Here is a 24,417-nt window from a genome sequence, read left to right as displayed (position 1 = left end):
CACCCTGGGTCCCTGCAAGGCCTTTGCCCGGGCCGGTTCCCAACCATTCAAGTGCTGCAGTGCTTCCCATGGGGAGTCTCTCGTTCCCGACGGGATTCCACGCCGAGCAGCTCCCCCCACCTTTTCCTGGACCACATATTTGCCATCCCTTGGGATGCCCCAATAGAGAGACGTCCTCTTTGTGCGGGCGATTAACGGTGACTAATTCTGCTGTCTGCCGTTTGAGCTGTCCACCACCCCACCCCCATGGGACTGAGAAGCCGACTGATGATGGAACCAGCTGAGAAGGAGCGGGTGGCCTGTGATAAAGCCAGGACGTTGGCGGCAGAAAGGGGCTGCAGGGAAAGCAGTCTGCAGTCACCCCGGGGAGAAGCCAGAAGATGTAGGGAGGAGACCAGGGCAACAGCAACAGGGGCTGGGAGAAAGACCATGATTACTACCCATGGGGCCCGTGGATGGAAATGGAGGGCGTGGGCTGGGTTAGAAGTGGTGTAGGCCACTGTTCAACAGGACTCTGCTATCCCGGGGGGGGACCAGAGTGACGTGGCTGGAGGGACAAGCCACGAGGAGGGAGCCTCCTGACACATGGAGGGGGGAGAGGTGACAGGGAGCGTGAGTGAGGCGCAGACCCAGTGGGTGCTAGACCCAGAAGGAGCAGGTCCCCGGAGCCGCCAGGTGAGTGGACCCGTGACACTTTGTCCTTTCCCATAGTCTTGGCCCCTGTCCTCACCTGGGCCCGGAGAACATTCGCCCCCCCCCCCCCCCCCCCCCCCCCCCCCCCCCCCCCCCCTTCATTGGCAAACATTCCTCAGAGCTGATGTGTCAGTTAATACGTAATGTCATAGCAACCTTTGTCACTAACGGGCTACCAGCGAGATCCGTGTGAATCGGGGGTAGGCAAGCGAGCAGAGACTCCCAACAGCAGCACAAGCGCTGGGCCGCTCACACCTTCCCCTCAGCCTCCTGCCCTGCAGCCCAATGAGCCTGGGTCTTCGCAGCATGGCCCCCGGCAGCACTAACTCCCCCCGTGCTCCCCATCACCGTGCTGCTCTCCCGGCCTGACCGCTCGTGGCAAAGGGGAGCGTGGGCTGCGTGGCCCGTTCAGCCCTTGGCCACTGTAGGGCTGGTGGATGGTCAGCTACTGGGACCAGGCTCAACGCCACCAAAGAGCAGGGGGCTGGTGCTCTGCCTTGCAGCCGCCAAGAGCCAGGAACAGATTAGAACCAGCATCATCAGGCCATGTTAAGGGTCAGTCTGGGAGAGGGGTGGGGCCGGCGCACCCTAGGAGATAGGCTGTGCCAACTGGGCAGCGAAGTGGGGGACCTGGTGCTAATGTTTCCCCCCCTCCCCCATCCACAAGTTTTGTCAGGATCGTTATTTCAAAGCGATGGCAAGAAGAGACGTGGACGGGAAGAAGCGGCTGCCATGTCCTGCGCCATAGGCCAGGTCCACACTAGAAACGTTTGCCAAGCTTGTGATGGGGGGGGGCGTTAGTCTTACGACATTTCTGCCTAGTCCAAGCCAAGACTGGGATCCGCACGTAGCTTCTGAGCTGACTTGTCTACAGTTTGAGGCTGTTGTCTGGCCAGTCGCGTATCTGTTTGTAAAACAGTCGTGATGTCTGCGGCCCTGAAATGCCCAGGACGGGCCTGTCTATATAATGCCAAACCCCGGGGCAAGCCTAGCCCAAAGGGATGGGCATTGGGAACCTCGCAGTCTTTAGCGTTGCCTCTGCACAGCTTCAGGGGAAGCCGACTGTAGGTGGATACCTCTTAAGCTGGCAGGGGTTGTGAACAGTCTGTTTATGAACCAGCCAGTTATTCTGTAACTCAGCTCTCGCCTGTCTTCACAAAAGGAGCTGTGAAAAACCAACAAGCCTTCGGACAGCTGTGCATCCTCCCCTCACCCCCCGCGAGGCCGAGCACAATTCATGGAGTTAATAGATTATCTTTAAAAACACAGCTCTGGTTTCTTTCCCAACCCGCAGCCAAGCGCCCTGGTTACAGATTGACTCCAGGAACAATGTCGGGTGAACCGACTAAAGTCCTCCCCACGGCCATAAAACAGCGTCACTCTCCAAAGGGCTGGGGGAAAGCTCGGTGCTGCTCTGCAGGTGATGGGGACCAGTTTGGAAGATTTGTCTCAGCCCCAGGTGACTGTGATGTTTGCTGTTCCTGTATTTCACCCCTCCCGTCCCGACTCCCCAGATGCATCCATTTCCCTGCTTACGGTGTTTAACCGGCTGAGAAACCAGCTGTGTGGGTTGCGACAGGGGCAGAGGGCAGCGATCGCAGGATCTTTCTCAGCCGGGCGTGGGAAGTTAGAGGCTGCTATCCCCTGACTGGCTTGGGAAGCCAGATGGCACCAAGCGCGTCCCTTTGGACAGACTGAGCAAACAGGAGGCCTCCCGGGATGCCCGCGGATTTAGGAGCGAGGGGGAAGAGACTCGGCCCACGGGGAGGGGTGAAGCTGCTGCGCCACCCCAGAATGGAGCACTTGGCTCCTCAAACGGCAACTTACTAGTCAGAGGAGATGAGGTTCAAGCGAGCCCCTTTTGCCCTGCCTGGTCGGCGCCTGCCTCGCCCTGGGCAGCTGCCCCCTTCGACGCGCCCCAGGAACCCTGGCAGCTTCCCCCCCTCCCCCTTCACCCCGCTTCTGGGTTCAGCAAAAGCCGTGGGACTCCAGGTCGGAAGGTTCTAAGATGCAGGCCAAGACTGGAGATCAGGCAGACCCCTCAGTCAGGCGCCAGGGGACAAGAGCCACAGATGGAGAAAGGGGATCCAAGAAAGTCAGGGCTCTTGGGGGGTTTTCTCAGGTAAATGTACAAGGAACTGGGCTTTATTTTTAAGGGCTGCTGCAATACAGGGACTGATGCTGGTTGGTGCTGAGCACATACAGCTGCCACTGCAGATACCGGGTGTGCAGTGCACTGAGCACACACGCACGCCCTGCAGCAGGCTCAGCCCCTTGCAGGATTGGGCCCTACAGGATTGGGCCCTATTGTGGCAGATTTAGTATAACTGCTTTACAATGTGGCATAGCAGTTCTTCAAGCTCCAACTTCTTGTGTGTGTGTGTGTGTGCGCGTGTGTGTGTGTATACACGTGTGTGCATGGGGAGGGGTGTTAAACACTAGTGTATTCCATAGCAATGAGCCAAACCCCATCAGTGTTACTAGTGAGGGGAGAGTGAGCTGAGCACCAGGAACTCCTGCTAATCCCAGTGCTGACACCAACGGACTGGGAAACCTTGAGCAAGTCACTTATTCTCTCTGCCTTGGATCTCCCATCTGTAAAATGGGGGTAATAAGTCACTACTATCTCCTAAGGGTGCTCTGCTGGTTAATTAGTGTTCTGTAAAGGGCTTTAAATATGCTATATAAACGGTGACAGTGTTGTTAATTCCATTCATTTATTTTAAGGAGGGATATTATATAGCTGTGTACCTGCCATTTGGTTTCTCTGTACTGAACCTCTGCATTTCTAAGGCCTGGTGTACACACCGACTGGCATAGATAGCTGTTAGTGTTAGGGAGCGAGATTTTTCACTGATACAGCCATACGGCTACACCCGAGAGGAGATGCTATTGTACCAGTATAAAGGTACCTCATTCCAGTATCACTCATTCCCCTTCCTGTACAGGGCTTGCTATACTGGTGTAAGCACATTTATACTGGTTTAGCTGCGTCCACACTGAGCGATTGTACCACTTTAACTACACCGCTCGACTACCGTGTTACACCCCTATAGTTACAGTGGCTCAGCTTCGAGGCCAGCAACCGGGGTGTGAGCCGCGCTGCTGCCGGGTGTTGCAGAGGAGACGCACACACCACACTATTACTGAGCGGCTCCGTCTGTCCCGGCTCACGCTGCTGCTCCCTGCAATGTCCGTCGATGGCATTCAGCCCGGCGTGCAAACACAGACCGGCTCTGCGCGTGGGGAGTCTCTCTGGGGTTCCCAAAACGGAGGAGCTGCTTTCGGAGGACCACCACCCGCAGGGTGGGCAGAGACGGCGGGTCCTTTCGACGTGCTCTCCATCCTGCGCTGGGTTCCTCTGTTCCTGGGGACGGTGCGCCCGCCTGCAGGGTCTCTCAGCAGTGACCTGCTTTGTTTTCCATGTCCCTGGGGTATCGCAGAATGGAAACGCAGCGTTGGCCTGGCAAGAGGGGGCCCCCGAAATCCTCACCGAGAATTCGCATGGGCAGGAGCCGGCGAGCAAGGGCAAGGTGAGGTCAGCGCTCTAGGATGCCGGGCAGCTGAGGCGGCCGCTCGCCGCTCGCGTTAGCTGAGGTACTGGCCCGGCGACGGTGGGAGGGGCACAGAGGGCAACTGCCCTTGGGCCCAGCGATTCAAAATGGCCCTCGGCTCGGCCGTTGCTGCTGTGGAGACATCGGCACCCGGAACCCAGCCCTGTCTATCCCCACCGGAGCGCTGCGCCGCCCGCTCCGAGGGCTGCCGGGGGGGGAGACCACGGCACAGTGCACTGCGGGCGGCCCCCCCGCTGAGGTCTGGGCCCATTGTGAGGAGAGGGGCCCCACTGAGCCCTGAGCGAGGGGCAACCTATGGCTGTGCTGCCCTGGGGCAGACCCAGGACCAGGCTGGGGCTCGGGGAATCCCAGACCGGCCCCCTTCGGCCCCCCGCGCCATTTCCCCAGCAGCAGTTGTCCCCGTCCTTCAGCCCTCTGAGAAGGGTGCTGACTAGCGGTGGGTGGAGAGCAGCTCCCCGCGGGACCCCACTAGCTACAGAGAACGTGGCAGGGCTTCGGGCGAGCCAGCCGCTCCCTTCTAGCGCCAGAGCCATAACGAGCCTCGGCCAGGCCTTTACCCAGGCGCCGGCGGGCTGAGAGGAGACTGGTTTGTGCCACATCCTCATGCCAAATTCCTCAGGAGAGGACACACCAGCCCCGACCCTCCCGGAGAGGCCTTTGCCCGCCGGCTCCGAAAGCTCTGGGGTTCCCCGGGCAAAGGGCACGCTCGGCATCCGAATTTCACATGCCAGGGGCAAAGGGCCAAGAGCTGTAGAAACCCCCAGGGCGGGGGGTTCTACGGAGTCGGAGCCAGGCCCGGAGTCAGATTTGCACCGTGGAACCTGAAACTAGAGCTCAGCTGTCTGCCCCCCGTATCCTGGCAGCCCCCCAGCCCAGCCCAGCAGCCCGGCCTACCTCCTGCTCACCCGACACCTGCCCACTTGCCCCTCGCCCTCTGCCCCAGGGACCTTCCCTGGCTCAGTGCCCCGCTCGGATCCCAAGCTGGGGCAGATCCCAGCCACCCTGCTCCCCTGGCCCGCCCGGCGGCTGTTGCGTGGCCCGGCCGCCCCCGTGCGAGGTGCGACTCGGTGCACGGGGCCGTGGTGCCGGCACGCGCCCAGCTGTTTCCTGTGAGCGGAGGCTCCCTTGAGTGGGGGGCCCTTGTGCCACGGCTCCCAGTGCATGCTGGGTAATCTGGGCCTGGCCGGGCACTGGCCCTAGGAACCTGCGGGGAGGCAGAGGCGTCAGGGAACCAGACACCGGTGCTGGGTCCGAGCGTTACACCCAGAGCCCCGGGGGGGAGGGGTTCACCTGTGGCCAGGGAGGAGATGCCCCTGTGCAGGAGCCAGGCAGCGCACACAGCCCCGCTCGCGCCCCTCGCTGTCGGCGGGGCAGGACTAAGTGCCCCTGCCGTGGACGTGGCGTGGGGCGTGTGCTGCGGTGCAGGCTCCAGCCTGGGTCCCACGTGGGCCTGGCAGCAGCCCCGGGGCGCTGACTCCGGACTCCCTGCGAGAGGATGTTACTCCAAGGCAATGCAGTCCTCGCTCGGATCTCCCTGCCTTGGGGCGATCGCTTCAGAGACCGAGTCCTGGGGCGGGGCAAGGAAACCCTCTGAGCACCTCTGAGCTCTGTCTAGCTGCTCAGCCCAGCCCCCAGCCTCTGCTCGGCTCCTGCTGGGGCTGAAATCTGCCTTTCTCCATTCCCAGCGCCAAGCTGCCAGCCCAGGGAGGGAGCAGAAGGAATTTGACATGATCTACAAGATTGAGGACGTGCCGCCCTGGTACCTCTGCATCCTGCTCGGCTTCCAGGTAAGGAAGAAGAGATCAGATGGCCCTGGCCCGCTCGCTGGCTTCCAGGGCCCGTGATGCTCATCACACACACACACACACACACACACACAGAGCTAAACAGGGACAGGTTTGTAAAGCACTTCTATACACACACTAGAATTCTACACAATGAGATGAGTGAACTAGCTCGTATTGAATGAGGCTATTGAGCTAATAGGCATCACAGAAACTTGGTGGAATGAGGATAATTAAGGAGACACAGTCATACCAGGGTACGAAATCTATCGGAAGAACAGAACAGGGTAACCTGGTGGGGGAGGGAGGGGGAAAGAAAGGGTAGAATCCAATGAAAATCTTAAATGAACCAAACTGTTCCTAGAATCAATCTGGATAGTAATTCCACGCTCTACTAAGAAGATGATAGCAGCAGGGATATATTACCGACCACCTGATCAGGATGGTGATAGTGACTGTGAAATACTAAAGGAGATTAGAGAGGCTAGAAAAATAAAAACATTCAATAATAGCGGGGGATTTCAATTGTCCCCATACTGACTGGGTAAGTGTCACCTCAGGATGGGATGCAGAGAGAAAATTTCTTGACATCATAAATCAGCGGCGTGCAACCCGTGGGTCGCGACCCCCTTGCGGGTAGCGGCTGTCTTCCTGGGGGGTTGCAGTGTTGGGGCAGCCGCCATTTTGTTTTCCCGTCTCGGTGCCCGACGGGGGTGGGGAGAGTGGCAGGGGAGCAGACCTGTGCTTTAAATTAAAGGGGCCGCAACAAAATGTTCCCAACACTTTTTTTTTTGATCAACCAAAATTTTCCCAGCCCTGAATTAAAAAAGGTTGAGCATCACTACCTGAAATGACTGCTTCTTGGAGCAGCTGGCTCTAGAACCCACAAGGGGAGAGGCAATTCCTGATTTAGTCCTACATGGAGCCCAGGATCTGGTCCGAGAGGTGACAGCTGGACCGCTTGGACACAGTGACTGTAATGTAATAAAATGGAACATCCTTGTGGTAGGAAGACACCTCAGCAGCCCAACCCTGGCATTTCACTTCAGACAGGGGAACTACCCCAAAGTGAGGAGGTTAGTTAACCAGAAATGAAAAGGCCAGTGACAAGAGGGAAACGCCAGCGAGCTGCATGGAGACATTTCAAAACACCCCAGTAGAGGCCCAACGTCAATGTATGCCCCAAATGAAAAACCACAGCAAGAGAACCAAGTGCCACCGGGCTGAACAACCAAATAAAGAAGCAGTGAGAGATAAAAAGGCACCGATTAAAAAGTGGGCGCTAAATCCTAGTGAGGAAAATCGAGAGGCTGTCGAGTTAAGCGTGACGACAGACTCAGTAAAGCCAAAAGGGAGCTGGAAGCTCCGCCAGCGAAAGACTCCCAAGGAATAGCAACAATCGCGTCAGAAGCAGGAAGCCTGCTCAGCAGGGCCACTGAAGGATGGGGATGCCGGAGGCGCATTCAGAGACAAGGGCATGGCCCACAGCTGTTTGTCAGAGGCTGGGAAGGGGGACAGGGGTGGGGACACTTGATGGTTCCCTCCAGAGCACCTGGCATTGGCCGCTGCCGGCGGTCAGGACGCAGGGCTCCATGGAGCCTTGGTCTGACCCCGTCTGGCTGCTCTGATGTTCTTCTCTTCTCCCTGGGAATGGAGCTGGAACTTTGCCCTGTTCTCAGATCCGCCGGATGGCCCTAACCAAGGACTCCTTCCCCTTCCCCGCTGCAGCACTACCTGACCTGTTTCAGCGGGACGATCGCCGTCCCCTTCCTGCTGGCAGAGTCGCTGTGCGTGGGGAAGGACCAATACACAGTCAGCCAGCTCATCGGCACCATCTTCACCTGCGTCGGGATCACCACGCTGATCCAGACCACGCTGGGCATCCGGTAGGTCGCACCCCGGCCCTGGTTCTCCATCTGCCTTTCGGCAGGCGGTCCCCGTCGGGGGGCTTGGAAGGCGCAGCGGGCAGTTGCAAGTCAGGCTTTTCCTTCTTGCTCGTGCAGACTTCCCCTGTTCCAAGCAAGCGCACTCGCCTTCCTGGTTCCTGCCAAGTCCATCCTGGCCCTGGAGAAATGGAAATGCCCCACCGAAGGTAACAAGCTTCGTTTGCTCCCAGGTCCCCCGGGAAAGACCATTGTTCACGCCCCGGCGCTTCCCTTTAAAACGAAGGGTCCAGCAGGGTCACGGGGCTTATGGCTGCACGGGGCCACTAGCCCCACCCGGTGCCCACAGGCTAATCCAAAAGGCCAGTGTGAAGGCTCTCAGGACCAGTCTGGCACAAAATAGGCGGGGCTGAGGCAGGGAACTGACGAGGTGAGAAATACCCCGATGATCCTGGCAAGCGACCCTCCCCCGCAGCGCAGAGGAACCCCCTGGCCCCAAGATCACTGCCCATCTGAGCTGGGGGAGAGGTCCTGCCTCCCCTCCCTGCCCTCAGCAACCCCTTAGACCCTGGGCCTGTGAGCAGGAACTGCCAGCCAAGCGCCTGAGAGAGAAAACCCTCGGGGCTGGCACTGAGCCATGTGCCACCCCGCCCAGGGTCTAGGGCTGAAGCACAGCTATCAAGAGGCAGTATGGTCTAGTGGGTAGGTCACCAGCCCAGGAGACGGCAGCTCTGTCCCTGGTTCCCTGCTGGGCGACCTTGAGCATAAGAACATGAGAACGGCCGTCCTGGGTCAGACCAAAGGTCCATCTAGCCCAGTGTCCTGTCTGCCCGTGGCCAGCACCAGGTGCCCCGGAGAGGGTGGACCGAAGACAATGACCAAGTGATTTGTCTCCTGCCATCCCTCTCCAGCCTCTGACAAACAGAGGCCAAGGACACCATTTTATCCCCTGGCTAATAGCCTTTTATGGACCTAACCTCCAGGAAATTATCTAGCTTCTCTTTAAACTCTGTTATAGTCCTGGCCTTCACAGCCTCCTGTGGCAAGGAGTTCCACAGGTTGACTACACGCTGCCAACCTGTCTCCCTGTCTCACTCTGCCTGTTTCCCCTCCCGCACGGGTCTGTTTAGGGCTCATCTACACAGCGAAGGAAGGTGTGATTGCCATGCCCAGGGCTGCTTTTATCCAGCTTGGGTAGGTGGTGTGGAGTAGCCTGCCAGGGACCCGGGGTACGTACCAGGGCTGCCGATCCGGCCCACTGCCTCTCCACTGCTACAGTAGATTAGAGCGAGACAGATTGAATCTGCCCATGCTGGGTATCTTAAAGCTCCCTCCGATACACCCCCCAGCATCACAATCGCCTGCGGGGTGGATATGCCCTTCTCTGGTTGGCTCTTGGGGCAGGTGCTCTGTGGGTGCCCCGGGCCAGCAGAACGGGGTCTGTAGATTTCAAGGGAGCCGCACCAGTGTAAACTGGACTAGTGCAGCAGTGACGCAGGCCTGATAGCTAAGGAGCCCGCCCTGAGCTCCCTCTGACAGCCCCCTTCCGTGTCCCAGAGGAGATCTACGGCAACGGGACGTTACCCCTGAACACGACGCACGTGTGGCAGCCGAGGATGAGAGAGGTAAGCCGGGCCCGGTGGCTGCCGGCTGGGGCGTGCACGGCTCAGGGGCCAGCCCAGCCCTAGGATCTGTCTCTCCGAGATTGCTCCTGGGCAAACATGCCTCAGCCGCGTCAGGGCCACGCACCCACGTGCCCACGGCCCTGTCGGTGGAACAGCCTTGGCGTGGGCACTGCCGCCTCCTCTCCTGGGTGAGAGGCCAGTGCAAAGTCCAGGCCTTACTCCTGTCCCGTGCACGCCCCAGCAATGCCCCCGCTTCTGCAGTCGTGTCCAGCCAAGGCACACGAATAAGACCCCCTCCCCCCACCAGTGACGCTAGCAATGGCTGGGTGCACTTGGCTGGTCAGCGGGGAATCCCTCCCAACCCATTTCAGGCCCGCGCTCGGACGTGCCAGGAGCACCACAGCTGTGCACGGGGCTCGTGCCTGTTTCAGTGCAGGGCCATGGTGAGGCAGCACTGCCTATTAGTTACAGCACAGTACTAGGGCTGTGCTGAACTCCCTGCCTCTGCCCTGGGCTTCCTGTGTGGACAAGGGCAAATCACGTAACCTGCCTCCGTTCCCAGGGGCGCCATGGGGCTAGCGCTGCCCTGCGGCACGGGCGTGGAGAGGATAAATGCACTGAGTGTGCGGTGCGTGGGGGTTTGTGGGTGGAAGGGGCTCTGTAAGAGCAAAGTAACGTTATTGACAAGATACAGGACTATGTAGCACTTTAAAGACTAACAAGATGTTTATTAGATGATGAGCTTTCGTGGGGCAGACCCACTTCCTCAGATCAAATAGTGGAAGAAAATTGTCACAACCATATATACCAAAGGATACAATTTAAAAAATGAACAAATATGAAAAGGACAAATCACATTTCAGTATAGGTTGTAATCTATTGATAATGTGTTGGACAGGTTTAAGTTGGGAGCTGTACTAAACTCCAAGAGGCTCTGGGAGACAGACCCATAGTCTCCTATAGACAACCACCTAACCTCAAGATGAGTCTTACCAACCACCACAGGACATACCACACTAATACCAACCCTGGTACTTTCCCTTGCAACAAACCCCGCTGCCAGCTTTGTCCACATATTCACTCTGCTGACACCATTATTGGGCCTAACCAAGTGAGTTATAAGATTAAGAATACATATTCCTGCGCCTCCAGAAATATAATCTATGCTATCATGTGCCGGAAGTGTCCGTCTGCTATGTACATTGGACAAACGTCTCAGACACTTCGCCAAAGAATCAATGCCCACAAAACAGACATTAGACAGGATCACAAAGAAAAAACAGTTGCTTGTCATTTCAACCAGAAAGGACACTGTCTCAATGATCTGCTAACCTGCATCCTACTTCAGAAGACATTGAAATCTGCACTTGAAATGGAATCCTCTGAATTCATGCTAAAATTCGACACTCTCTGCAGGGGACTTAACAAAGACTCCAGCTATCTTTCCCATTACAAAGATAGCTTCCCCAATTATCACCTCTAATACTATTAACTCACAGACATCTACCCTTCCCCACCTCTAATATCATTAACTCACTGGCATTCACCTTCCTTTCCCTCCCCCCCCCCCCCCCCCGCATCCCTCCTCTGTTCTGAAATGTGATTTGTCCTTTTCACATGTGTTCATTTTTTTTAATTGTATCCTTTGGTATATATGGTTGTGACTATTTTCTTCCACTATTTGATCTGAGGAAGTGGGTCTGGCCCATGAAAGCTCATCATCTAATAAACCATCTTGTTAGTCTTTAAAGTGCTACACAGTCCTGTATTTTGTTTCAGCTACACCAGACTAACACGGCTACATCTCTATTGTTATTGACTAGGTCTGTGCTGATAGCTGGAGAGACACATACGTGGCCCCGTCCTCCCTCAGGCTTCCCATCTCTCCCCCGGCACATCCTCCTCTCCTCCTCAGCTAGGAGACACGCCTGTGGCCTCCCACGCAGCAGCCAGCTGCTCCAACCCGCACTCCTGGGCTTCTGCGCTTTATTTTACCCAGAGGCTTTTTATGGGTTTTGGTCATTTGCTCTTCTTTGAACCAGGCTGCAGGGGTTTAGAATTGCCTGCCTGTCCCCTTATGGCTGCAGCCTCGCCTGTAGCTTGTGAAGTGCATGGTCTGGAAAAGATGGATGGATGGATATAATGGACGGATGGTTGGATATAATGGATGGATGGATATAATGGATGGATGGATGAACAGACATTCCTCTTTCCCTCCCACCCCGAAGTTTTTCCATAGTTTATCCCTTTACAGCAGGGGTCCCCAACCTTTTGGGACTGCCGGGCGCCGGGGCGTAAGAATGGCTCGGGCCGGCCTGGTCACTAGGCGGGCACACATAAATGCCCTGGCGGGCGCCATGGCACCCACAGACACCACTGCTTTACAGCCTCCATGGTGGAGCCTTCCCCCTCTCTCCATCCCTGCCTGTGGATCAGGATGGGCTGTGGTGCTCCCTGCCTATGGGGGGAAGGCTCAGCACCCACGGTCAGAGCCATGCCAATGGCACTCAGCCCCCAGGCCCACCCCTATCCGTGGCACGTCTGCGGAGGGAGGAGTCAGGCAGCATGTGGCAGGGCTGAGTCGACCACGTTTGATGGCTCCACCCCTCACCTGCTTTTTCTCCCCCTTTTGGTGCCACAGATCCAAGGGGCGATCATCGTGTCCAGCCTGGTGGAAGTGGTGATCGGGCTTGTGGGGCTGCCGGGCGCACTGCTCAGCTACATTGGACCTCTCACCGTCACGCCCACCGTCTCCCTGATAGGACTGTCGGTCTTCCAAGCCGCGGGGGACCGTGCAGGCTCGCACTGGGGCATTGCTGCTCTGTAGGCTCCTCATGTATCTTAGAGAGACAGCCCAGGGCCCCGGGGAGTCTGCTGCCAGCTCTGCGTGACACCCCTCCTGGGGGTGCCTGTCTAGAGGCAACATCTGGCTCTTCACCTCCACGTTATCCCAACTCAGGGTTAAATTCCGTCCCCCGTCACACTCTGACTGCCGTGGGGTTTTCCCTCTAGACAAGCGGGAGCCAATGGGACATGTGCCTACATCTGCACATGCCATATGGAAAATGTACCACCCCATGTACCTTACAGCCATTGGTTTTTCATAATCAAGATCACTTGATAATGAGTATTCAGGGCAAACGGGGAGAGGGCAAAGGTGGGGAGGGGAAGAAGAGATGGGGTTAGTCATTGCTTTGCTAGGATTTCAGTAGGATGCAAGGGTCAAAGTCTGTCTGATAACTGACCTGCCTGTGTGTCTGTCTGTCTTGGAAGCACATACGGCACCAGTCACCAGACCTAACTGATAATACTGTGGGACATTCCAATAGTGTTTTTGTCCCAAATTAGGATGAAAAGTTGAAATGCCAAAATTTTTGGCAGAGCAAAATGTTTTGAAAAATTGAATGTTCGTTGGGGAGCAAAAAGTTTGGAAATATTCATGTTTGGAAATGTCAAAGTATTTCAGCACACGTCTACATTGACTTGTGTGTGCCTGAGCCGCAGCAATGCCTCATGGGAGTTGTACTTCAGGTTCCTCATGCGCTTCTATGGACCGGGCTGCTGGGGCGGACTACATGTCCCATAATGCATGAGGGGCATGGGCCTCTCAGGATGCACTGTGGCCTTTCAGCACGTGGGGAAACTGTGATGCACTATGGGACATGTAGTCCAGCCAGGGAATCTGGTCCATAGAGGAAAATGGGAGGATGAGGCACCCAAAGCCACGCTCCATGGGGCCACGCCACAGCTCAGGCAAAGACAAAACACTTTGACTCAGTTGGACAAACCAAAATGGATGGACCAGACGCAAAGGGAAACGTTTGCATTTGTTTTTCCAAGAAGAACATTTAAAAAAATCAGTAACATTGAAATTTTCCCAGGGAAAACATCTTTTTGCAGCCGCTGCAGGAAAAACATTTTGGTAGAAAATTCCTGATCAGTTCCACTCAACCCCCGACGCATTCTGCTGTGGTCGCCCAGCGCGGGCCCAGTGGCTGACTCCAGCAAGGAACGGCATGTGAGGCAAGCTCCTTACCGGGATGAGCCCTCGCCCGTTACTTGTGACGTGGCCTCAGCAAACGAGAGCAGCTCGCAACTCAGGAATGAGGAAATTGGCCACTGGTGCCCGCAGGCATGTTCTCATACACCAGACCAGGTCTCCTCGTTTCTTCTTGGAAAAAACAAATGAAAACGTTTCTTCTCATTTGTGCATAGCCCGAGGGACGCTGGCTTCAGGGCCATCCTTACCCATACGCAGAATATGCAGCAGTGTAGGGCACCCAAAAATTGGGGGCACCCCTGGGTCTTAGTGCCCACCCACCTGCCTCTTCCTATCTCTCGTCTGTGGCTCTGCCTCCTCTGGAGAGGAGCTAGTTAACTTCAAATTGAACAAGCCTGCCAGGGCCATCAGCAGACACTGAACCTGTGACAGCCACTCCAGTGGGAATGACACCACTGAACAGGCATTTGCTGACCCCAGGTACCTGCTGTCAGTGTCTGAACTAACTGGGTTAGTCGACTGGGCCGTTAAAATTTGCTTTAAAACGATTTCATTAGGGTGTTGCTGAAAATCACGTCTCTAAAAAAAGTCATGCCTTTCCCTTGGCTGCCATCAGGCCCTGGAGCACCAGTTTAATAGCATTGCAAAGGGCCCCGTAAATCCGGACTAGCTTGTATGTTCCAGCCTGCACCTGGTTAAAACTGTCTGGGTTCAAATATATTATTATTATTATTGCTGTTATACATGCCCAGGCGCGCCAGGCATGGACCATGGTCCGGTTGTGCGAGGTGCTTTGCAAATGCAGAACAAAAGATGGGCCCTGGCCCATAGCGTGAACATTCTCCAAACAATGGGGCCCTCCACGCATCCCCTCTGCCTCTAATGGCTCTTTCCTCTCCCGATAGATCCATTTTCCTGATTGTTTTGTTCGCCCAGTACCTGAGAAATGTGACCTTTCGGCTGCCCGGATACAAATGCGGGAAAGGCTGCGTCGTGTTCAGGCTACAGATCTTCAAAATGTTCCCGGTACGGACGGTCCCGTCCTCTGCTAATCGCCAGTGCTGGCTGAGCTAGGGCAGCGGGCTGGGCGCCCCGGGCCTCAGGCCTGTGGCAGAAATGGCTATGAGCTATACAGTGCTGCCGGGCTGCTGTGCCGGGCTGCCATCGCGAGGCCGTGCGGGTGGGCTGGCAATCCAGAAAGCATGGCCGTGGGGCTGGCATTTGGGCTCTTTTCGGGCTGGCCTGAAGCCAGGACAGCAGAAATCCTTGGAAAAGGGAAATGAACCAGGCAAGAGGGGAGTTAACCAAACTTTTCCAAACCTTAAAGTACTGGTGCGTTTGGGCACGTGAGCTGGTGTCAGCGCTGCCCTCTAGAGGACGGGTTAGGTCCTGCTACAGCTGGGGGCGATTCCGGCTGCGTTTGGAGCAGCCCTCCCCACGGCTCTTGCTGCTCCGTGGGCCCGGGAGTTACGTGACGCGGGGCCTCTGCTTTCCCTCCCCAGATCATCCTGGCCATCATGGTGGTGTGGCTGCTGTGCTACGTTTTAACGCTCACGGACGTGTTCCCACGCAATGCCGAGGCCTACGGCTACAAGGCCCGGACGGACGCCAGGGGGGAGATCATGTCCATTGCGCCCTGGTTCCGCCTCCCCTACCCCTGTGAGTGAAGGCGAGCGTCTCCCCTGACTGGGTCAGCCCCGGTGCGAGGGACTGGGGCACTCGGTGTGCAGAAGTGGCCGCACGTTTCCGCACCGTGCACCAGCTGGATTTGCCTGCCGTCAGTGCACACACCAGCCCAGCTTGCATGGTGCTTTTGCCCACTTCCCCGGTCAAGGCAAGGCGCTGGGGACCCTTCCCCTGCTCAGTATCTGCCACCGATCCTCAGGATTTGCCCCCCTCGCTCTGCTCCCCACGCTGGATCCCAGATGCGGGGGGCAAAATGACCCTTTCCCCTAGGCAGAGCCGGAAGGAGCTGCTGTGGGGAAAATATCACCCTCTGTGTCTTCCCCTGGAGCACAGTGCCCCCAGGGAGGGGTAACGCCCACAGCTGAGTGGGGGGCCCAAGAGAGCGGCTCAGGCTGGCTGGGCGTGGCCTGAGCTGGCATCCTCCTGCACAGGCTCCGCCCCCGTGGCTGGCAGCACCGCCGGCACAGAGAGGAAAGCTGGGCAGGCAATGCGCAGCAGCACAGGCAGGTCTCCAGTGCGTGTGTGAGGGGGAGGGGGCTTTCCCCACCCCCACAGCTGTGCGTGGGCTGCCAGGTCCCCCATGCCAGCTCCCAGCCCACAGCAGGCTCTGTCCGGCAGAGAATGGGCCGAGCAACCGTTGCCGGGAGACCCTGGCCCCGTGAGCAGGGCAGGGCACCGGGGAGTTCGGTTCCGAGTGGACGTGGCCACGGGGAAGGCTGGGACCCAGGGAGACCCGGCGGCTCATCCCCCGCTCTGCCTTGCCTGGCCAGGTCAGTGGGGCTTACCCACCGTGACGCCAGCGGCCGTACTGGGGATGTTCAGCGCCACCCTGGCCGGCATTATCGAGTCCATCGGGGATTACTACGCCTGCGCCAGGCTGGCAGGGGCCCCGGCGCCGCCCATCCACGCCATTAACCGGTACGTACCAGCTGCTCGCCCACCCCACGGGCTAGATTGGACCACGGGCTTTGTGCTGGAGCCATGGGGTTTGCGCCATTACAGGACGGGTCCTGCTGGGCAGCAGGGGCAGGAGCCAGGACACGGGGCTCGCGGGTGCAGCCCAGTTCTCAAATGTCCTTGACTTCGGCCTGATGTTTGGCCAGCCCCTGGGGTCGGCTGCAGGGTCAGCGTCATGGAAACGTACGTGCCGGTACACGACGGACTGTTTGGCACCCAAATCTGACACCCGGGACCTGGCTGGGCTTGGCCTCCCCAGCAGGTGACCAGGACAACATGCCCCATCGAGTGCATAGAACACGCCACACACGTGTCTTACACGCCCTGTGCATGCGGGTGTACCTCGCCCATGCTTGTGCGAGGGCTGGTTACATGAAGCTGGGGCATGCCCCGGCCATGGAGCGATCCCTGCCGGCAGGGGAAGTGCTGCACCCGTGCGTCCTGTCTGCACCCCCCAGTGCCGGCTGGGTCTGCCCTCATAGTCTGCCCCCGGCGCCCTCCTGCCGCCCGGCCTTCGCCCCACGCGGCCCTGAGAGCAGCTGACGCGATGGGGAATCTTGTGGGTCTCTTTCCAGAGGCATTTTTACAGAGGGGATCTCCTGCATTATCGCCGGGCTGCTGGGAACAGGCAACGGCTCCACCTCCTCCAGCCCCAACATCGGCGTCCTGGGCATCACCAAGGTACCGGCCAGGGAGCTACTTGGGCTGAGTCGGGGGGGTCCCCAAAGCCCTTGGCCCCCGGACAGGTCAGCCGGTGCCCAGCACAGCTGCCTGCCTCTCGCAGGAGCTGCCGGGAACATCAGCGTCTCCCACGAGCTTCCTGCTCATGCTGGGGGTGCCCCGGAGGGCCGGCTGTAAAACCCTTCCTGGGTCTCCGCCCCACAGACCCCGAGGTGCGAGTTTCCTTCACTGCTGCTCCAGGCTGCTGCGCCGAAGGCGTCGCAAGGGCTCGGCTAGTCCTGGGGGTGAGGCGGGCGGGGGTCCTGCGGGCAGCCGATGGCCCATTGGGGAGCCGATGGGCTGGCAAGCAGGGCTCAGGCAGCGGGTAACAGCACTGACCAATATTGCTCTAAATTGCCCTAGAGCCCGGCCTGGCCCCGAACGAGGGAGGGGCTGTGGGGCCCTCATGCCACGCTGTGGGGTGGAAACGAAGGAGCAGAGACTCTGGCCTACTCTCATCTCACTCGTAGCGACCGGCTGAGCAGCTCGGCTCGGCTGGAATGGGGCGCCCCCGCTTTGCTTGGCCGGGGGCAGCTGGCAAAGGCTTCTCCACAGCCAAGCCTGCTGGAGTTTTTGCTCTGAGCCCCGGTCGCTGGCTGTGTCACAGAGCTGCGTCCCATTAAGCCTGGAATGACTCTGGCCCGCTCACCTTCCCTTGCTGCTGGTTTTCCTCTCCAGGTGGGCAGCAGAAGAGTGGTGCAATATGGAGCGGGGATCATGCTTGTTTTGGGAACCATTGGCAAGTTCACGGCTCTGTTCGCCTCCCTCCCCGACCCGATCCTCGGAGGGATGTTCTGCACGTTATTCGGTAACGTACATGGCGAGAATCTGAATGGAGACGTTAACTGGTTGGCACATTACAAAGCCAATTTCTCCTGCCTATAACATGCGCGTTTTCACATCAAAAGCCAGGAATGGGACACATCCAGCCCACTTATATAGCTTCATTAACACGGGTCCTACCATTGACAGGCATTTCTTTTGCTGGTATATAGATCTTGGATTCTGTTATTTCCACTCCAACTCATTTGAGGGAGTGGGTTTTGTCCACGAAAGCGCATGCTCTGGTATATTTTTGTTAGTCTCTAAGGGTATGTCTCTGCAGCAGCGTTATTTCGGAGTAATGGCCCTTATTCTGAAATAACAATGCAAGTGTTGACACAGCAATTCCGTTATTTCGAAATACATTTGAAACAACGGACGGCTCATTCCAACTTCTGTAAACTCATTCCACGAGGAATAACGCCTCTTCCAAAATAGCTATTTCAGAGTAACGGTCATGTGGACGCGCCACTGCTGCTATTTCGAAATAGCTCCTCCCCGGGGCCATTCAAAGTAATTACTCCCCAGTGCCTCTGGGGGCTCAAAATCGAGGTAGCACGTCCTCATTAGGGAAGCCTGATTCGGACTCATTGTGAGGGTTCCCTGTGGTGTAGACGCGCTATTTCGAAATAAGCCTGCAGTGTAGACGTACCCTAAGGTGCCACAGGGCGACTCCTTGTTTCTGTCGAGGGACGATCATACGTGTCAACCGCGGGGTGTCGAGGCAAACGGCACGTTGCATTGCAGGGCTCTTTCCTGCCCATCATCCCCACGTTTATCCATTGAAACGTGATTGGCCTGAACGTGACTTACAGGCGGAGATTTGCAGTGTTGCCCAAGAAACCTGGCTGCCTGGTGTGTTGCTTTCCTTTCGGAATTGTTACAGTGAACCCTCTTAAAGGCGCGAAACCGCAGCAGGCCCATAGCGTGGCTGGGCAGGGAGCAGTGGGAATCGCAGCGTCTGCCTGTAGTGTGTCTGCCTGTAGTGTGAGCTCTGCTTCTGTCTCGTGACCCTAAGCGGCAGTGCTACCAAGGCCTTGTGGCAGCCCTTGCGTTGTCCACCTCCACCGTCAAATCAGCACAACTTCCAATCGGTTTCCAAAGTGATTTCGTTAAACAGGCGCTGAATCCACAATGACCGGGGCTTCTGCACTCATGAGAAACCCCTTGGCTACGTCTAAACTGGCGTGATTTTCCGCAAATGCTTTTAACGGAAAAGTTTTCCATTAAAAGCATTTGCGGAAAAGAGCGTCTAGATTGGCACGGACACTTTTCCGCAAAAGCACTTTTTGCAGAAAAGCGTCTGTGGCCAATCTAGACGCGCTTTTCCGCAAAAAAGCCCCGATCGCCATTTTCACGAACGGGGCTTTTTTGCGCAAAACAAATCTGAGCTGTCTACACTGGCCCTTTTGCACAAAAGGACTTTTGCCCGAACAGGAGCAGCACAGTATTTCCGCAAGAAGCACTGATTTCTTACATGAGACTGTCTGTGTTCTTGCGGAAATTCAAGCGGCCAGCGTAAACAGCTGGCAAGTTTTTCCGCACAAGCAGCTGCTTTTGCGGAAAAACTTGCCAGTCTAGACACAGCCCTTCTGTCAGTATCAGCTGTGTCCACACAATGGGTTCTGCCAGCACAGCATGGCCATGCAGCTGTGCCATGAGAGTCTCTCGTGCTGGCCATCTCCTTGGTTAAACCAGTGTGACTTCCAGCCCCGTGCTGGCTGTAGTTAGTGGGACCTACTTTGTTTGCTTCGCAGTCCCAGGGACTCAGCAGGTGACCACATCTGCATTGCCCGGCTCATACACAGACTCCCCGTGTCTGTAGCAAGGCTGCCTCGTCTCTCTTTGTGCCTTTGCAGGCATGATCACAGCTGTGGGCCTGTCCAACCTGCAGTTCGTTGACATGAACTCCTCCCGCAATCTTTTCATTCTGGGATTCGCAATGTTTTTCGGGCTGACGGTGCCGAACTACTTGGATTCGCACCCCAATGCCATTAACACAGGTACACGCTTAACCTCCCCTGCTGGGGACTCTACGGAATTCTTGGCATCTAAGCAGATAAGACTGAGGGACTCTTGGGCAGGATGCTAATGAGTGGGACAAGTGACTTAGGGTGGAATGATTGTAGGGAGTGTATGTCACTTCTGTAGGAATGGCGGAGGGCTTTAAGGGTACGTCTAGACTACAGGCTTTTGTCGACAGAGGCTTTGTTGACAGATACTGTTGACAAAGCTTCTGTCGACAAAGCGTCTAGATGGCATCCAGTGCTGTCAACAAAGCAAGCCGCTTTGTCGACATGAGAGTGTAGACGCAAAGGACAGTGTAGATGCCATAATGCCTTCTGTTGACAGAACTTTGTGGACAGAACTCTGTCAACAAAAGGCGTTATTCCTCGTAGAATGAGGGTTACCGCCGTCTACAAATCTGCCGAGTTCTGTCGACGTTATGTCAACAGAACTCGGCAGTAGTGTAGACGCAGGTATAGTTTTGTCGACAAAAGTCCACTTTTGTCGACAAAACCCTGTAGTCTAGACACACCCTCAGTGTGTTTGTCGTGCTCCATATGAGATCTACACTCTAGCTTGCTTTTGTTCACAGCAGTTGGTCTCTTCTCCCTTTTGATAGGGGCTTACTGCTACCCTCTGCATCCCAACACACCGTGTGCTTTGTAAACTAGATTGTTAGGAACTCCAATAAAACCAAATGGACAATGGGCTACCAGCTAATCTATAAGTGAGTCGCTGGGCCTGAGATGCTCATAAAAACAGAGGGAAGGCAGGAGGGGAGGTAGATAGCATCAATGTCTTTGAATATCAATTTAATCTGATCTTGGCCCACAAATGCCTGAGTCATAATCATTAATTTAGTGCATGGCCTCACTCGTTAGTTAGGAAACGGCCAGTCCTCCTTAAACACAGGCCCTCTTCTTATTTCAGTCAGAAGATAGTAGCCACTCACCTGGAGTAACATGCTGCATGTTCCCTAGGTGTTCCCGAAGTGGACCAGATACTAACAGTGCTGTTGACAACGGAAATGTTTGTGGGGGGGAGCATTGCCTTCGTCTTGGACAACACCATCCCAGGTACAGCCACTGTGAGCTCTCAGTCTTCTCATGCACTGCTGCTGTCAGCGGCTCGAGTCGCTTTGAGCACGTCTGGCTGCATATCGGTTTAGTGGTTTCAGCCCTGGCTGGAGAGGCTGAGATATGTTAATCACTGCTGGAGAGCTCTCTTCGGGCAGAATCAGTGAGTCAGGCATTGTAGGGGGAGGTAGGATTTGTAGGCAATAGGAGGCTGTCTCTCTGAATGGTGTTAGCACAGTGATACTCGGACCTCAGTGGTTCAGCAGCCAAATTAGCGATCAACCCTATGCAACAGAGCCAGTCGTGTGAATTCATTGTTTCAGTTTATATAGAGATGTACACACAGCAAAACGACTAACCAAGTATTCAACAATTGCTCAAGAACACAATAAAAGCATCCTGATTGGTTAATAATTAAATCATACCATGATGGTCATCATAGGCTGCAAAGAGCTGCAAGAGACACATAAAGAGCCACTGGCGGCTCGTGAGCCTCAGTCTCAGGATCACTGGCCTGGCACAATAGTCCAGCTTGCAGTCCCCAAGTGCTAAGTAACAGGAACAGCAAAACAGTGAGAGAGGAATCTACTGAGTGCTTAATTCACTATAATGATGGGTACAACTGATCAGTCCTTCTGCACAGCCCGTCTTATACCATGGCAACTGGGGGTCACTCACTGACATTAAAGAGTAAAACATTTCTATGTATGGGGACACATTTCATGAAGCACCTACTCAACCTGAGGAACTCTGCTGCAGGAAAACAGTGGGCCAAACACCACAGCAGAGTTTGTTTTTAAAAAGGCTAGGATAACTGCGCAAACACTAGCAAGAGATGTAGCAGTGCAAACATGATCCTGCCCCACTTTTGCATGCAGAATTCCCCCAGGATCATTTTAACTACATTTCCCGTCCACTGAGAGTGAAGCAATCCAATCTCAGGGATCAGGTATAATAAAAAGGAAGGGGGGTGGGTTTTGTGGGCTTCCCTCTCTTTGTACAGCATTGAGCAACTAGCAAAAGGCATTTTTTCAGTCTTGGAAGCATCAGGCACTGGCCATTTCAGAAGGCAGGACACCAGCCTAAACAAGTCAGTGGTCTGATCTGCAGTTACAGCCCTTTCTCCAGACGAGTGTTTGTGCAGAGTCAGAGCCAATTACTCTGAATAAGTAAAGCTATTTAATTAGTTTGCTGTCCTAACTCTCAGGCTCCCTCTCCCCCTGCAGGGACACAGGAGGAGCGCGGGCTGGTCCAGTGGAAGGCTGGAGCACATGCAGACAGAACCACCGCTGCAAATTTGAAAAGCTACGATTTTCCATTTGGGATGAGTGTAGTCAAAAGGATCCAGTGGTTGAAATATGTGCCGGTGTGTCCTGTTTTCAAGGGGTTCAGTTCAAGAACAAGGAATTGTGACACAACGGAGAACGTAGAAGAGCACACAGACAATCTCTTTGTATGTACCAAAGTCTGAGAGACTCCTGTGGTGCAACGGGGAGAAATCGTTCAGTGCCACTTCAGTATGACGCACTCAGTTCTAGTTTGTAGGTCACTGAAGGAAGGCCAGGGGAGGAGAGCCGTGTCAAACTGAAGCAGGGGAAACATAGGGATCAGTTCCTAGGGGTGCCCGGTGGATTCTACAAAGGAAACACACCCTAGTTTGAGTCACTCCTCTTTACGCTGTGCTGTGTTCAGTCTTAGCCTGTGCGACAGTCTTGGCCCACTTCCTCTGCGATGGCATGAGCCTCCAGCTTTGAGCAGCTGGCTAGTGGGTGTCAGTCTTACAAAGCTCAAAACCGCTGAGCCAAACCAGCAGAGCTGCAGCTGGACAGACTTCAAACCGACTTTTGCATCATTTCCAACTCGAACCTCAAACTGGTTTCAGATTTGTTCAAAACTTTGCCCAGATTCACTGACATGCCCAGCCCTGCCCAGCCTTGTGAGCATTCCAGTCACTGCCAGCAAAGTTTGGATCAAATTTTAAACCAATTTAGGGTGAGAGATTTTACACAGCTCAACTGGTCATCCTGTGTAATGAACTACCATCTGGGCTAAATTCATTCCAGTGCAACTCCACAAACCTCAGCAGAATTACAGCAGGGATCAATCTGGATTGGCATGGCTACCATAGGACACGCAATATGGACACCATGGCATTTATTGCTGGGATAATGCAGTTCACCACTAGATCCGTTACTATTACAAATCACTGGTTTCTCGGTGTTTTTTGTTGCTATGGGAGCGAACTGCCCCTTGTATTTGCCTCCCTCATCCTGCAGCATAACCCTGGAAAAGTTTGTTAGATAGCTCTGTGGAACCCCTCCATCTTTCTTATTACCTGTTCACACAGAGTAAAAGCTACCTAACCCTTTGCCATGCTGCCGTTTAAGGGACTGCTAGGAAATGCCCCCCAAAAATTCTTGACTATTAAGTGTTGGCATGTGTAGAGTTCTTGAACTGTCATATACGGAGGCCCATTAACACCTACCTGAATGCCCGATCCAACAGGCTGTGGTTCTACACACAATGCCAATGTAAACCTGGCTTCCACACTCAGCAATTCATGACCAGAGCAATCTTTTTTCACCTTGTGAAGGAAGTTCTGCTAGACAAATGATGCACCACCAATTGCTGAGCAACTACCTAGTTGTCAAGAGTTTGCACAGGTATAATTAGATCTTAAGTAACTGTTCATTATGCACAACAGTGAACAGAGCAGCTTGTTTTCTGAGCTGTATTAGCTGAGGAGGGCTAACATGTAAAGTGTGTGGGGGAGGGGCTGTGTGTGTGTCTCTTCCTCTCCCTCCCTGGTATGAGAAATGGATTCTGAATATAGGATGCAATCAGTTGAATTTTGCCTTCTTGCCCAGTCACTTTCCAGAATTGCTTAGTGGGAAGTTTCTGCAAGCACCTGTTTAAGTCCTAGGAACGGAACGCACAAGCACTGCACCTCGACCACACCCAAGCTGGGGCTATTTAATGCAAGGAGTGATTCCTCCCTAGAGCTTGAAGTGTCCCATTAATACAAAAACACAGCTTGTGACTGGAGATGCACATGGGCCAGGGCACCCTTGCGGAAGAGTGATACAATCTTAAAGGGAAGGGTCTTTGTGACTAGCAATGCTGCCAGAGAGCACCCACTGCCACTTGGAAGTGTCATTAATAAACCTCTCGTGCTACGTGCTGTGTTGGCCCTTTTCTGTCGTCAGTCACTAGTAGGCGCCTACATATATTGTGGGCAAGTGAGAGCATTCGGCAGCCACGTGCCTCCTGAGCAGCACATCTCCATTTAATGACGTCTGGGCTCACTGCAGGCTTGGAGTCCTGTCCAAAGACAATTAAGGCTGGAGGAAGAAACTGCATTGGCACGGCTGCAGCACTTTTCCAGGGAAATATTTAGCCCAGCCCCCAGCCCCAGGAGTAAAAGCGGTGTGCCGTGGCATTTCAGATTGGTTTCATGTTCCAACATTTGATACCAATAAAAACTAGGCTCATTTTAAATCTGCAAAGGAAAGGTAAGATGGGAAGTTATGAGATCGAAGTTTTTGTTGCGTCCCTTAAGTCAGCTTGCTACAGACTGACTAGCAGCGTA

The 24,417-nt window shown here is 55.2% G+C and overlaps 1 protein-coding gene across 2 annotated transcripts; it reads left to right on the top strand.

Moving 5' to 3' along the window:
- The first annotated feature begins 800 nt into the window (after window positions 1–800).
- Window positions 801–24,004, top strand: SLC23A1 (solute carrier family 23 member 1). Of its 2 annotated transcripts, XM_075900126.2 has the most exons (15): window positions 803–2,152; window positions 4,137–4,226; window positions 5,954–6,055; window positions 7,781–7,938; window positions 8,056–8,144; window positions 9,493–9,560; window positions 12,202–12,383; window positions 14,466–14,586; window positions 15,063–15,219; window positions 16,017–16,164; window positions 16,779–16,884; window positions 17,602–17,731; window positions 19,605–19,748; window positions 20,733–20,828; window positions 22,055–24,004. In XM_075900126.2, exons 1-15 carry the CDS (start codon window positions 2,117–2,119, stop codon window positions 22,297–22,299), a joined length of 1,872 nt encoding a protein of 623 aa, XP_075756241.2. In that variant the 5' UTR covers window positions 803–2,116; the 3' UTR covers window positions 22,300–24,004. The 2 variants fall into 2 exon arrangements, with proteins under 2 accessions (XP_075756242.2, XP_075756241.2); XM_075900127.2 differs by lacking the exon at window positions 19,605–19,748 and having other exon boundaries at window positions 801–2,152.
- Window positions 24,005–24,417: the final 413 nt, after the last annotated feature.

This window comes from Pelodiscus sinensis, chromosome 16 (assembly GCF_052426305.1).
Source record: "Pelodiscus sinensis isolate ZL-2025 chromosome 16, ASM5242630v1, whole genome shotgun sequence".
NCBI classification, from domain to species: Eukaryota; Metazoa; Chordata; order Testudines; family Trionychidae; genus Pelodiscus; species Pelodiscus sinensis.
Note: the sequence above shows the minus strand (reverse complement) of the source record. Positions and strands in the feature narration are given on the sequence as shown.